At 37.4% G+C, this 14,041-nt stretch overlaps 1 protein-coding gene across 1 annotated transcript in view; it reads left to right on the top strand.

Moving 5' to 3' along the window:
• Window positions 1-12,270, top strand: part of RAB2A (RAB2A, member RAS oncogene family) — a 42,010-nt gene extending 29,740 nt beyond the window's left edge. The window contains exons 8-9 of the mRNA XM_050890861.1: window positions 9,615-9,683; window positions 11,980-12,270. Coding sequence (XP_050746818.1) covers window positions 9,615-9,683; window positions 11,980-12,075 — 165 coding nt within the window. The 3' untranslated portion in view covers window positions 12,076-12,270. The remainder of the gene's footprint in view (window positions 1-9,614; window positions 9,684-11,979) is intronic.
• Window positions 12,271-14,041: the final 1,771 nt, after the last annotated feature.

Raw genomic sequence — 14,041 nt, 5'->3', positions numbered from 1 at the left:
AATTTATATTATGAGAAAGACAATATCTACATTGTGTCTGGCTGCATAGCACTAATTATATTGTTGAGACACTAGTAATTCATATACTTGGTTGGTTTTTTTTTAAAAATATTTGATCAGAGAAATGGGTACTTCTGGCTGCTCTGAAATCTGAAAAGTAAGACTAGAATAGATTTGCTAGTCCAAGCAAGCCAAGCTATTGGTATCCTTGGCAGATGTTAATCAAACCTGTTCTAAAGACGTCTAATATTTCACAAGCTCTTCAGAGCAATCTGTCGCAGTGCTTTGGTATTTGTATTGTTGTCATCTTTCCCCTCTGCTACCTAGCAGGAATCTTCTTTGCTGCAATTCACGCACACAATTTCTTTTTCTGTCCTCTACAGAGCTGCTGAAGAGGTCATTATCTTGGTTGCTGTAGTCTGCTATGTATTTGAATAAATTTTTCAATCTTTGCTACCTTAAAGAACTTCAGTCTTTTGAAGTTTTGCTTATAGTTCATATTTCTGGACACATTTCTTATGTATCTCACCTTGATTTACTGGACGCCTTTCTTGAAGGGTGGTTGTGGTGGGTTGACCTCAGCCAGCAACTAAGGGCTCATCCAGTTGCTTGCTTGCTCGCTCACTGCCCCTGTCCAGCGGGATGGGGGAAAGAACCAGAAGAGCCAAAGTGAGAAAAACTCAGGGGTTGAGGTAGAGTTTAATAAATGAAGGAAAGAGGTGGGGGGAACAGTGATGGAAAGGCAGTCACTCACAACTTCCCACAAACAGATTGATTCCCAGCCAGTCTGAGCAACACCTACTTTGGAAAGACTACCCTTTTTTTTATTGTTGAGCATGATGTCATAGAATATGAAATATCCTTTAGGCCAATTCTGGTCAGCTGTTCTGGCTGTGTCTGCTCTGTGTGCGCACACCCCCCCAACCCCCCATTTTGCCTACCCTAAGTCTAATCACTGTGGGGGGGCAGAGTAAGAAACAGAAAACCTTGACGCTGTGTAAGCACTGCTCAGCAGTAGCTAAAACATTGGTGTGTTATCAATGCTGTTTTAGTCACAAATCCAAAACATAGTCCCATACAGGCTGCTGTAAAGAAAACTAACTCCATCCTAGCCAGACACAGTACAGTGGTGGACAAAGAGCTCCAGCTGAGATGTTAGTGCTATGTAAAGCAGAAAAATTGATTCACATGTCGTTCAGGCCCATACTCAGTTCATACATCCACACTTACTAACCTTTTTTATAATAGCATGACATAGTTCAGCTTCTCACACTCTTCTCCAAAATTGTCCTAAATGCAAAATGGTGGACAATTGATGAGGTATTCTTTTAGTGGTAAAGCCTTCTATTTTTGAAATATTTAGTATTTTTTGAAAAGTTATAGTAAGAGTAACAAACAGCTTTCACTGACTTCATTCTAGTTTGTTACTACCTGATTCTAACATTAGCACCTCTCTCTGTCAAAAAATACATGCTAGTCAATGAGTTGTCCAGTACCTAATGCATCTCTGATAATCAGGAGGAAAATGAGCATAAAGTTTTTTGTCAAAAAAAGTTCAAGTAGAATCCTCTCCTTCTGATGATACGAGTGAGTGATTGCGTGCATATCCTAACTTTCTAATTCTGATGGAAAAGCTTTAGGATATAATAATTTTTAGTGACAATCAAATGCATTCCTTAAATGGTATTCTCAGTCAACACTAAAATAGGTGGCATGATCTAGAATAGTTACAGCTGAAGGAGCAAAATCTTAATCTTTGAGCCAGTAAAAATAAGTGAGGAAAGATAGTAGGCACGGTAGGTGAAAGATATCACTTTGGACAAAAGAGACCGTTTTCATTTTAATGCTGATTGTGGACTGTTCAGTATCAAAAAAATAGAAGGAAACAAAAGAAATCATGTGGAATGGGCAACATTTGAGGAAAGAACAAGAAGTATGCAAAATAGAGGCAAATCTAGCAAGCCTTCAGTACTTGACTTCAGGACTGGAAAGAAATGATAGTTTTGTGACTACCTGAGGTTATAGAAACTAAACAGGAAGAACAACATTTGAGGTAATTCAGCTAAAATTAGATTAAACTTTAAGCAGAAGAAAACTGTGGCCCTGTGTCTACAAATGCTATCTTACGTGGTGGCAATGGAGAACATTTTTACTGGCTTCTTTGTGAAACTAAGGCCTAAGAAAGTAATACTGTTGAATTTTTGCATTGATGGAAATACACTAGATCTAAAAAGCTGGATATTGCAAGTCTCTGAATTTGCATCTGGATTATTATATCAGATGTTTTCAAATGCATTTGTGTTAAAAGTGTTGAAGCAGACACTTTCTTCTACTTGCTTAGGTTTCAGGTACACTGTCAAAATACTTCCTATGCATTTAATTTGAGTCTTGGAATCAAACTGATGAAACATTTAGCAGTGGAGAATATCCTGTTAGCTGTTGATCTTGTGCAGGGCTGTTAGGGGATGTTTATACCCTGTTTGTACAATAGGTAGTTGATAGTTGGGAGCGGGAAGTAGATGTAGGCTCTTCCTTCGTAGTTTCTGTGGAGGCTTCTAAGAATTCAGTGTGGCCATGGAGTTAAATCATCGTGTTTGATATGGAATGGGATTGGATGAGAAGAGTTTCTGAATCATTGGGAGGATAGAAGGATTATTGTGGGGGGAGGTTAAGTGCAGGGTTATAATTTGGCTGCAGTGCAAGGTCAGTTATACTAGTCTCTTCAGCGGTATCATATTGATTTAAACAGGGGGGTGTTCGTTGTTGTTGATTTCCTTTTAGCCTCTGTCTAAAGCTATCAAGGTAGCCAGCTATCAAAACATAACTGAATTTTTGTGGTTTTTTTCTCAGTGATTTCTAAGCTGTATCGCTAGTGCATTTCTTTCTTTACAATTCTGTTAAAAAATCTTGACTGTGTTTTGGAGATGTTCAGTAATGTACACTCTGAGCATGGCTGTTGGTTTTCTCCCAGTAGAATGCATAGTTAAATTTGACCTGAAGCATTGAATTTGTTTTTAATTCATGGTGAAAGGAATCTAGTGTTAACTTTTAGAGTCTTGGTTATCATATCTGTTCTACTTTCTTGAATTGTGGAGGGGGGATGTGCGCTCTGAAGTACTGTTTGCAGAATTCAATGTCACGTATTATTATTTTTTTCCTAAGAAAACACTGTGATGCCTATCAGTAGGCTTTTCACTTGTATACACGTAAGCCTGAGGTCCAAACCCCAGGCATGTTTGCACTTGTTTTAATCATAACATCAGTTACTTTCTGACCTTGCATTAAAACTATACATAATACTTAAGAATTTTTTTCTCTCATTTGCAAGAGACACTATCACATTTGGTTTTTTTCATTGGTAGTTCAACAACAGTATATGACTGTTAATTGTAGTCTTATCTGAAATGTGCAGTTCAGAGCTTGCTCAGTGCTTTCTGCTTGGGCAGTGTCTAACACTTGTAGAGGCAGAGTAGAATGACCTGCATGAACTCAGGGTGACCATGCAGTCTCCTACAGCACACAGTACTTATCTTTGTGTCCCTGGAATATCATTTGTTTGAATCCATTTACATGCACTGATTCTCAAGAAGTAAAGACACCTAGCTGTATTTGGGAAGCTGGAATAACTTTGTGCATTCTTCATGCACTCCAGACTGCTACTTTTAATAATGATTAATGTGAACCTTAAGCAAAAGAGTTTTCTGGATACTGGTCAAACCAGTGCTAGACACTATCACTGTTCAGAAGCTGATCTCACTTGAGTTGTACTAAGTGTATCACTGACTCCTGGTGTGGGACTTGGTTTTAGTAAGTTGTTTCCCATATGGAGGGGATTATATAGCCCTAGGTCAAGCTTTCATCTTAAGAGTATTGTCTGTGTTACTCCAAGTTGTCCGCACATAAATAGAATGCAATAATGGATTCATTATTTAGGATTAAATCTGAATAGACTAACGGTTTTTACTGAGCCATGGAGCACTTCTGCTACAGGTAGCTGGATGGTCATTTAGTGGTTTTGTTTCAGCTGTAACTTAATTTTCTCTTCAGGCAGCTTCTTTAATACTTTTGCTTAAATGGATAATGAATATTCAAAACCCCTGTAGCTTCAACAGCGGTACTACTTGGTCACAGATATGGGAAGGAAGATGGCCTTTGTAATATTCTGAAGGGTAAAAATGAAAATCTCATGGAAAGATGAGATTCGTAGCAGCTTCTAAATTTGAACTGATTTTTAGAAGTGTTTTTTATTTTCCCTCCATACCCTCCCTAAACACAACTAATTGCTCGTAAACAAACAGTTGTTTGACCTAGTAATATAGTTAGCAGGGATTTAGTTAATAAAACTTGAAAATCCTAGGATTAATAGTTTTCATAGTAAGGTAAAGTGACACACAAGATGTAATTTGACTGAACTTGCAAAGTAGCCGGATTTCTAGTTCATGAGCGTCTTAAAAAAAAAAAAACAAACCAACAGTTAACTTGTATCAAAACCAGTATTCCTTCAAGTTCCTTGAAATCAAAGTTCTGTGACCTTTCAGCTGTGTGAAGCTGGCACTTTAGCCAGTTTCTCCCATGAGAAAATAGAGGTGAAGCTCATGTCAGTTCAGCTGTGGGAGAGAGAAGGGGCAGGACACCTGGCTCCAGTGAAGATTCACAGCTTTTACCTCCTTGTGGCAAACCCTTGGACTGTGCCCCAACTGCACAGTGACGAATACTGGCTCTGCCACGGTTCTTGGGGCTTCTAGGCATCCCAAGGTATAATCAGAATAAAAAGTCTCAGTTAGCAAGGGTTTCCGGCTTTATAGAAGAGCATGAAAAGTATGATATGGCAGCCTGCCTGAGCTGTAGATTCTGCTGGAGAGATAGATTCTTAGTTCTGGAGGTTTTATTTTCTTTTTTCCTCAGGTGCTCTGTCCTTTGTAACTGTTCAACAGCAGCTGCAGGACTTTTCGAGACACTTCGAGCTCTAGTAATGTGTGTCTTCCCAATAAGCTTGTCAGAAAGATTTCACTTCAGTGGGTACATATAAACTAGTTGCTGTCAAGGTCTGTTTTGTGCCTGTGCACCTTTACTTCAAAAATAAGGCTAAAAATGTGTTGGGGTGCTTTTTGGGGTGTAGGTTCATTATACAGCACCTTCCTATTGCTTGATAATTAACCCCTTTGTAGCCCCTTTAGCGTCCTAGGCTGCTTTCTGAATGATCATTTAGTTGTAAAAAGTATTGTCTTACTGTGCATAAAACAGCTGCTCAGAGCTTTGGGATCTCACCCTTTTAAGTGGCCATCCAGCACCACATATACTGGGATGGTGAATGTTCTAGGGGTAAATTCATTTGTGGTCCATGTTGTTACTGTTTCCAAATGCATTCTTCAATACTAAAGTAATCTAACTATATTGTATCTTACTGTTAAAAGATAAGATAGGAAATTGGGAAGGAAGAGGAAATTGTAGGTGTTGGCTGCCACAGAGGTGAGGGTCATGCTTTAGAATTTGTGAGATATTTAACCTTTAAGCATTCCTCATTTAATTGTAAGAAAGCATCCAGAAATAATGACTGCCCAATTTGTATTTCAAAGCACTAAATTTAACTTTAATATTGCCACCAGAGGGCAGCATGTTACATGAGCTGGCAGTGTGGAACCTGATCTATTCTGATTTTAAGCAAAGATGAACTTGTAAAATCTGAGTTTTGAAAAGTATCAGTGATTCATTTACAAGTTTTTCCTGTTATGTTCAGCTTGTAGCTAAGTCCTCAAATACTTGTCATGGCATTAGCTTTCTGAGAAAGAGAAGTGACGTTATTGACATCTGCCAAGTGAAAACTGAGTGTAGCTGTTCTGTAACTCGCATTCTGGTGCCCTTAGCTTATTACTACTCCTGCATACAACTTCCATAAAACAGAGGTATCAGGAACTTATTCCCTTACTTCTTGTGTTGTTTTTACCAGTTACAAAATTCATTCTTCCTGATTGTGTGTCAAGGGTAGTAAACCTACATTACTTGTTTACTTTGTGTGATAAAATGGATGTTGAAGTTGATGTAATTCTACGTTCAGCGTTTTTAGGATTAATTTATCTTAAATGCCTCATCTGTACTGTTTGGTAGTTGGGTTTTTGTGGTTTGGGTTGTTTGTGGTTGTTTGTTTGTTTGAGGTGAGCATTGTGCGACTTGACTTCTTGGTTCCCATGTAGCAATATGATCTAGGAAACTCCTTATACAAATCATCTAAAGTGATATTATACTGACATATTGTGACTCAAAAACCTGCTTTGTTAGCTTTGCAGTAGGTGCAGGTGTGACACAACAGGCAGATCACATTTTACAAGACTCACTTTCCCGCTTGTACAGTAATGTAATTTTCCTCGGCAGGGTATTACTATTATTTGAGAACCTAGTTATAATATGAACACAACTGAAAAACATGTTGTATTAAATCGTTGAATAACTTCTATACAACCTTTTTTTTTTAATGCTGTGGTACAGATACATTCAGTAGTCTCATGCATAAAAGCATCAGTAATTTGTGCTTTAGAAAGATTAAAACCAAGAGTTAAACATTTAATGTAGACATTTTTCTGAAGTTACATTGTTTTCTTTAATTTTCCTGAAACGTAGTCTAGAATTTTTATATTTGGAAGTCTAACATACTGTTTTTGCAAAAGACTCTCTCTTCCCTTTATGAGTAATCGAGGTACTGTGTACTAGGGCCTTGCCATCTTTCAGGTGACTGAGTATAAATCCAGATTGAATCTGGTACTGCCTCTCCTGGGGTGGTGAAAATAAACCTGGACCTGAGCTGATTGGGGGTGGAAGTGCTCGAGTATCTTTGTGTAGTCTTCTAGTAACAGCAGCATTACGGGAATGTACAGTGCAACCTCAGCAGGCTTGGTAGGCAGCCAGCCGAGTCCATGCGGGTTTACTGGTTGAGGTCTTGTGTTGTGTGGAAGTGGCTAAACTGCACCTGGATCCAAGTTGGTGTGTGAAGTGCTACAGCTGTGTTCTTGCAGCCCCCTGCACATGGTCTAATAAATCCAAACTGGATTTGAGGGGAAACCGCTCTTGTCTTTCTGCATCCATGGCTCAGTTAATCTGCAAATAGGATAAACTGCCCATAAATAATTGAGAGGTTATAGTATACTGCATGTTCCAGATAAGAGTTAGAACATGCAGTATTAAAAGAGATTTTTAGAAGTCGTCAATTATACCGAGTTCACCTTCTTGTCCTTGCTAATTGGGGCACTAGCATGCAATGCCAAAATCTGATATGATATTCTTAAAGCGAGTAGACTGCTCTTTTCAGTAAAGTTCTCAGGTGGTTATTTTGAGTCTGCTTACACTTTGAAGCGTAAGCTAACTTAAAATACATGGATGCAAGAAACAAATGGAAGTCTCAAGGGATGCAAGTCTCTCTTCATGGCTGATTACAAGTAATTTTTCAGAATCCATACCAACTGAAGAAAACATGAGGTAGACTTACGTGCTATATTCTTGTCAAACCATTGCTTCCAAATAGGAATTATTTATATGTGACCCAGTGCAGTGTGGCATTTTGCCATGCAGAATAACAGTACGTGCTGTTTTAACACTAATATGTGGTGCACAAGCATCACTGATGGGAATGTGGTAGTCGGATTATGTCTTTTTAAGACAACTGAGATGAATGGAATATTTGGATTTTTCAAATCAACCTTGTTTCTTAGGCAATATGTTTAATATTAAAATAGACTGTACTGAACTCAGTATGCTTTTTTCTTTGTACAGTACATGTGTGATAACTGGGGGAGGGGGGGATTGAGTGTTCTTAAATCACTCTGTTTTCCAGTGCATTTTACTATTTTTTGTGAGGATAGATGCGTTCCTGTGGTGATCTGTTCTTCAGTGTAGCATCCAGAAGATACTTTATACTCAGTTGTGTTAGTTTGGAGTTTGTAGTCTGTTAAAATTCTAGTTTTGTTGGTCTAAAGTAATTTTTATAGATCTAATGTAATACTCATGAAATTAATTCTAAGAGCCTAGGCATACTTAGCCAACATCTAGAATTTTTAGAAGTGCCATTTGTTAAGTGCTTGTTTACGTGAAGTTATCATAACACGTTTTTAAGACTTCAAGTTCTGTTTAATGTCCTGCTGAAATAGAAGCAAGCAAGTATCCTCACAGATTCCAGCTGTGTGAATTTCCAAAGTTTTTGACTTACACCCTTCAGTAGGCCCATGTATGAGGCCATTACAATAATTAGTGTATTATCAGAAACCAAGATAAGTTTGAATTTTTTTCTTACATTGAAAACTTCAATTTCTGAGGAATTTGAATCAATTCGTAGTTGGCTGAAAGCCAATTTTTCTCCTCAACTCTTAACGCGTGTTTGAAAAACGAACTCACTTCCTAAGTGCCTTGTGAATCTGCAATGATTAATTCTTCTCATTATTTTGCTGCAAATTCTCATGACCCTCTGTGATGATTCGATCACCCACTTAGAGTTTATGCATATTCATATCTTTCTGCTCCTGCTGCAGTCGTTCAAGTCTCCTTCACTGGCTGTGGTGTGTGCTTGGTGCAGTAATTGAGCTGCAGTAGATTGATTACTCTGGGGAGCTGTAAGGCCTTTAAAGGTGAAAACATATCAGTCCTGTTAATTAGGAAACAAAGCTCTGGTGGCAAGTTCAGCAGTCAAATGCTTCCAGTGTAGAAATGAGGAAAGGTATGATTTGTTCCTCTCCATGAACCCTGTTTACTTTTTTGTATTTGAATTAGATCTGTATTTGCTGTAATAGGCTTGTGCAGAAGATAGCATATCTTGTATAATTGCATGGTGTTGGTACTTTAAAACAAAAAGAACTATATGTTTGATATTGATTGTAATTATTAGCTGCTGTTAATCACCCCTTAAATTATACGTTATTTTAGGCATTACTTGGCCTATAAAGTTAAATGAGAGATGAAGAATGGAATCATTGATTGTAAACTTTAACCAAAAACATGTATATCATTCACTTTTTCAGACCTGAATGTCAAAGTCTTTTCTCTGAATTAAAACAATAGATTTTCAGAAATCGTAATAAAACCTGGGGCCTCTCCTTTCTACTATTAAGATGTCTATTGCCTATCGTGTGCAAGATTAATTAAAGAGAATACATTCTTAAAATTAGGTGAATATTAAATGATAGCATAAGGTTTCATCCAGCAGACAGCATCCTTACATCATCATTGTAAGTACCCTGTGGTTTTATGTTGCTAAGCACTCTAATCTAGAGTGGCCTATTACAGAGATATTAAGGGTAGGGGAAGCCATCTGCCACACAATCTATCCATAAGGGTCAGAAATAAATAATTTAAAAGTAATTTATATATCTTAAAAACCACTTTTTCCCTGTAATTACTGGACAACAGATTGTAGAATACAGATGTTATGAAAATGCCACTGTTTTTGTAAACAGTGTGTGATCCATTGTTACTTCAGGGTAGGTTATAGGATGCTATTGTCATACCTGTTCCTACTGAGGTCAGGAAGAAAAGTCTCGCTGAAACAACTGCATGTGAGATTGGATTCCAATTAGCGCATCTTACCCCAAAGGATATTGCATTCATTGTGTTTGTGTGTTTTTCCTCTATTTTAGGCATTTATTAACACTGCAAAGGAGATCTACGAGAAAATCCAGGAAGGAGTTTTTGACATTAATAATGAGGTAACTTTTAGTACTCTGAACACTTTTTGTTTGTTTGTTTTTTAAATGTACAAAATTCACCTTCCCTAGAAGGCTGGACAGTAAAATATTTGTCTGTTCCATTTGGATATAGACTTGTCTGCCATTGTGATAAAAATGGATTAAAATAAGTGACCCTATCCATCCATGAAGCATCACAAAATAATATAAATCCCCAAAAGAGAAGAAAATCCACTTTCATCCACTTCTCCATATGGTGTCATCTGTTTTCAAAGATAATTTTCCACTATGTAAATGGGGGACCATGTTGATATGCCAGATGCACTCCATGAGCTGTCCAGTGTAGGGGAGGGATTGCTTTGAGAGTTACATAAAAGACTTTTGAAATGTTCCTGGTTTAGGTGGCTGGATTCTGTAGGGAATAAAAGATTAGCCATTTTGCCTATGCACATTACCGAAATTACAGATTATCGGGACCTGTCTCTTTGCTTGTTTGGGATGGGGGTGGGGAGGTGGAGCAGGGAGCACTTTTGTAATGCAAGAGCCTAGGAAGACCTATAATGTCGCTCTTGAATTTTGAAATGTTTGTGCTGTTGAAAATCTTGAGCAGTTAGAGAGGTTTATGGCTGTAGAAAAAGCAGATTCAAATTCAATGGTAGTAAATAGAAATATTAGGATCGTATAAAAATGTTAGGATCGTATATGCTCTCTGTTAACATTCCCATAAAAAGTCACACCACATAAAGTTTAAATTTGACAATGTGAAGTGATCAGTCCTTTCTGATGCCCCAGGGGTTTTTTTTCATCCTACATGTCCCTAAATACCGTTGCTGAGGTGCTTAGTGAAACCACATGTGAAAGTCTGCACTGCCACTTTCTATTCTGTATCAGTTCTGTGAATAGGTGCATTCTCTGTCTGGGACTGTCAGTCTGACGCTTCTCTTAAGCGTGGTAGTCCTTGCAGAATTGTTCAAAGAGTAGCAAGGGAACTGGCAGGACTCAGAGCTTCACCTCTTTCTGCTTAACGTATTTTAGCATGAGAAAATTTAGACTACTAAAAATATTGCTCTTGTGACTTTAGAGAAGAAATAATGAGAAACTTCAGTAGTATGCAAAGTATTTGCATTAGGAAACTTGTAGCTAAATAAGACTTGAATAGTAATCCTTCAAAGACGCTAATTCTGACTGGAAAATGTGTGTGTGTATATATGGTGTTTTGGTGAAACATTTTTTAATTTTTCATCACTAAACTGAATATAAAAGTTTTCTTTAACATTTTTCCTAAAGAAAATGCACTCAGTAGTGCAATATAAATTGGACAGTAATCAGAGTGTCTGAAAAAGCATGCTCATTGTATCTGTCAAGTTTCATATAGTAGCTGACTGCTTTACTGTGCCTTATGGAGCTTTGATTGCAATATGCTGTCAAGAGCCAACAGTCCGTGCTATTTATTTGGCTTTATGCCAAGTCTGGCTTCTTGATTCCTCAAGAAGTTGCTATCAGCCCAGAGGGGGCAAAACCAATGAGCCATAGGGCATGCTTTTTATTAAAGAGGAGTCAAAGAGCGAAAAGAAACCACATCAGCTGCTGTCAATACTGAGCTAGTGCCAGAAACCCCAAGGCTACCACTGTTGCAGAACAACTGCCAAGCGCTATAAATCTGAGATTTACTGTGACGCAAAGTTTCCTTAAAAGCTTAATTTCTGAAGCTACTGTATTACTTTGAGAAAAGTGCTGTATTTTTAGGTAAAATCCACTTGAGGGAGTAAGGGTTAAGATATAAGTGTGATTTTGATGAATGAAAGAGCTACACTGTGTGTGGGTTCTTGGCAAGTAGCCATGTCTTTCGGGATCATATAAATTATTGATGACACAGAACACTCGTATGCCCTTAGCCTCTACAGCTGATTCAACACAGAAAGAAATGCTGTCTAGAGAGGAAAAGTTTTATATTAAACTATTAAACTAATGGAGATTTTGGTGAGAGGGGAGAGGTTATACATTCCTGGCAAATGCTATGTATTTTTGAAGCCTTATGCCAAGTAGTATTCAAATACAATTCTTGCTCTGTGTTTTTGTGTTAGGAGTTTAAGGTACAGAGTTTAACATAAAGAAAAAATTTAAATGAGAAGGAAAGCATCTTCCTTTAAATTATATTTAATCGCCAAGGACATATTGCTAAAAAAAACCTGTGATTTTTGCTATATTTATTGCATACCTTAGCAGAACTTGCTGTGTGATCTTCTTAAAAAAAAAAAGCTTTTCAAGTATATTAGTGTTCTAAAATAATTACACTGTGTATTAAACTCCATTTCAGGCAAATGGCATAAAAATTGGCCCTCAACATGCTGCTACTAATGCGACACTTGCAGGCAATCAGGGAGGACAACAAGCTGGAGGAGGCTGCTGTTGAGCCTGTTTTTACTTTCTAGCTGCCTGGATGGGGCCTACTAACTTGTTTGTTCACCCTTCCCTTCCCCCCCCGCCCCGCTCGCCTCCACTTCAATTCAACTGAGACATGAAACTTGTAAGTTGGTTTCCTGTTGCAGAAGACTTTATCCTTCAAATTCTTGTATAACTTTGAATAAATGGTTAATGTTCACTTAAAGACAGATTTTGGAGATTGTATTCATATCTATTTACATTTGATTTCTAGGTCAATTGATGTGATTATTTTTGTTAAATGTTGTCTTGTGCCCTTGACTACGAACTGAATTGTATTAAACACTACAAAGTCATCTGAGTATTTTAATCAGTTTGTGTAGTTAGGTTTCCCAGCTCCTGCGGTTACCTAATGTTTAATATTGTAGAGCTGTCCTCAAGTTTTTTGTCAATTTTCAAGGCTATAAAGAGAAGCGGAAGGACTCTTTTAATTCTGTATTTATCACTTTCTGTATATATAGTTTAATAACCTGCTTGGGTGTACTTGCCAAGCTAGAATTCTTTAATGCATTTGCATAAATTCTATACTACTTAGAGCTTGAAAACTACAGAAGCATTAATAGAAATTGCTTGGACGCTAAATTTTAAGCCTTTTTGACATTGTTAGCATGTTCATCCTCCCCTGTCATTATCCTGAAGTCCAAGAGAAATGCTTAATGTATATTACTAGAGGCTACATACGTGCTATCTATTTTAATGCCAAATGTTTGCTGTTTGTCCACAATTTCCACAGCACCTCTTCAGAAATGGATTAGCTGTTTGCCTTAACGAATACTATAGGTAAAAACAGAGTATGAATGAAAAGTAGAGGAGGAGTTGATAAATTTAAAATGGCACATTATAAAAACGTTAATCTTTTCTTAATGTTTTTTCTTGTTTACCACTTGATTTCTAGGTATATTTTTCATGCAAGGACAGTTTTTCAACCTAAATGTACAGTGGTTGTGTAAAGTTTTCTTTTAGTGACAACTTGTAATCCTAAATATATGGTAAGCATCTTGTCTATTGTGAAGAGGGTGTGAAAATAAAATCTGCCAGTTTGGAAATCTTGATGAAAATCAAAACTAGAAATGCTTTGGTACTTATTATGGTGGTGGTCGGGGCGGGGGGGAATGTCTTGCCTCAAATGAAAGGGTTGCAACAGCGCAAAACAAAATCCTGTGTTTGAGTGTTTATTTGTTAAAGTACAGAATATTCATGTCACTTTTCCTACAAATGAGGAAACAACTGAGTTTCCATCTCATCCTGTTTAAATAAATTGCAGATAAAAGGGTGACAATAATGCTAGGCCATGCTTCATGTATCTAAAAAAAAAAGGGGGCGGGGGGCAGGAAATGACTGCAAAACTTTTGTCTTACTGGACCAATACTGACTGCAACACAACACTGGGGGACGTGGGTCCTCATGTCATCCATTATTATTGTCAGAACTTGAACATGAAAAGTGAATAAACTTCAGCCTGACAGGTGTAACATAGCAGTGGTTCTGAGATTAAATAAAGTTTAAAAAATGTGTGGAACCTCCTGTTTGTATCTGGGGGAAGGGACAACCAATAAGGATTTATGTTAGTTGCCGACTTCAACTCTTTCTTACACATTTAGGAGCATTATAAGCAATCCAATATAATTGTTTTCAACTATTTAAATTCTTAAGATGTTACTCCATTTACATACTTTCAACTGTTATCTGTTTATTATATGAAGTTTGTGTTTATAAAACACACTCATTGTTTGTTGAAGTTTGAAAATTGTGTTGCATGACAGTAAAACCATAGGACCGAATTGCATTAATGCTGAGGGAAAACTGGCTTGTAGTAACTAGATGCTCACAAGAAGGAATGAATGAACAAGAGTACTTGCTTGAATTAACTGCTTGAAGATTTTTTGCAACTGGCAACATTGCAGAACTCAGTTGCTTGAGACAAGATGGGAGAAAAG

This window comes from Gymnogyps californianus, chromosome 2, assembly GCF_018139145.2.
Source record: "Gymnogyps californianus isolate 813 chromosome 2, ASM1813914v2, whole genome shotgun sequence".
NCBI lineage: Eukaryota > Metazoa > Chordata > Aves > Accipitriformes > Cathartidae > Gymnogyps > Gymnogyps californianus.
The sequence above is the reverse complement of the archived record's forward strand: the minus strand, read 5'-3'. Positions and strand labels throughout refer to the sequence as shown.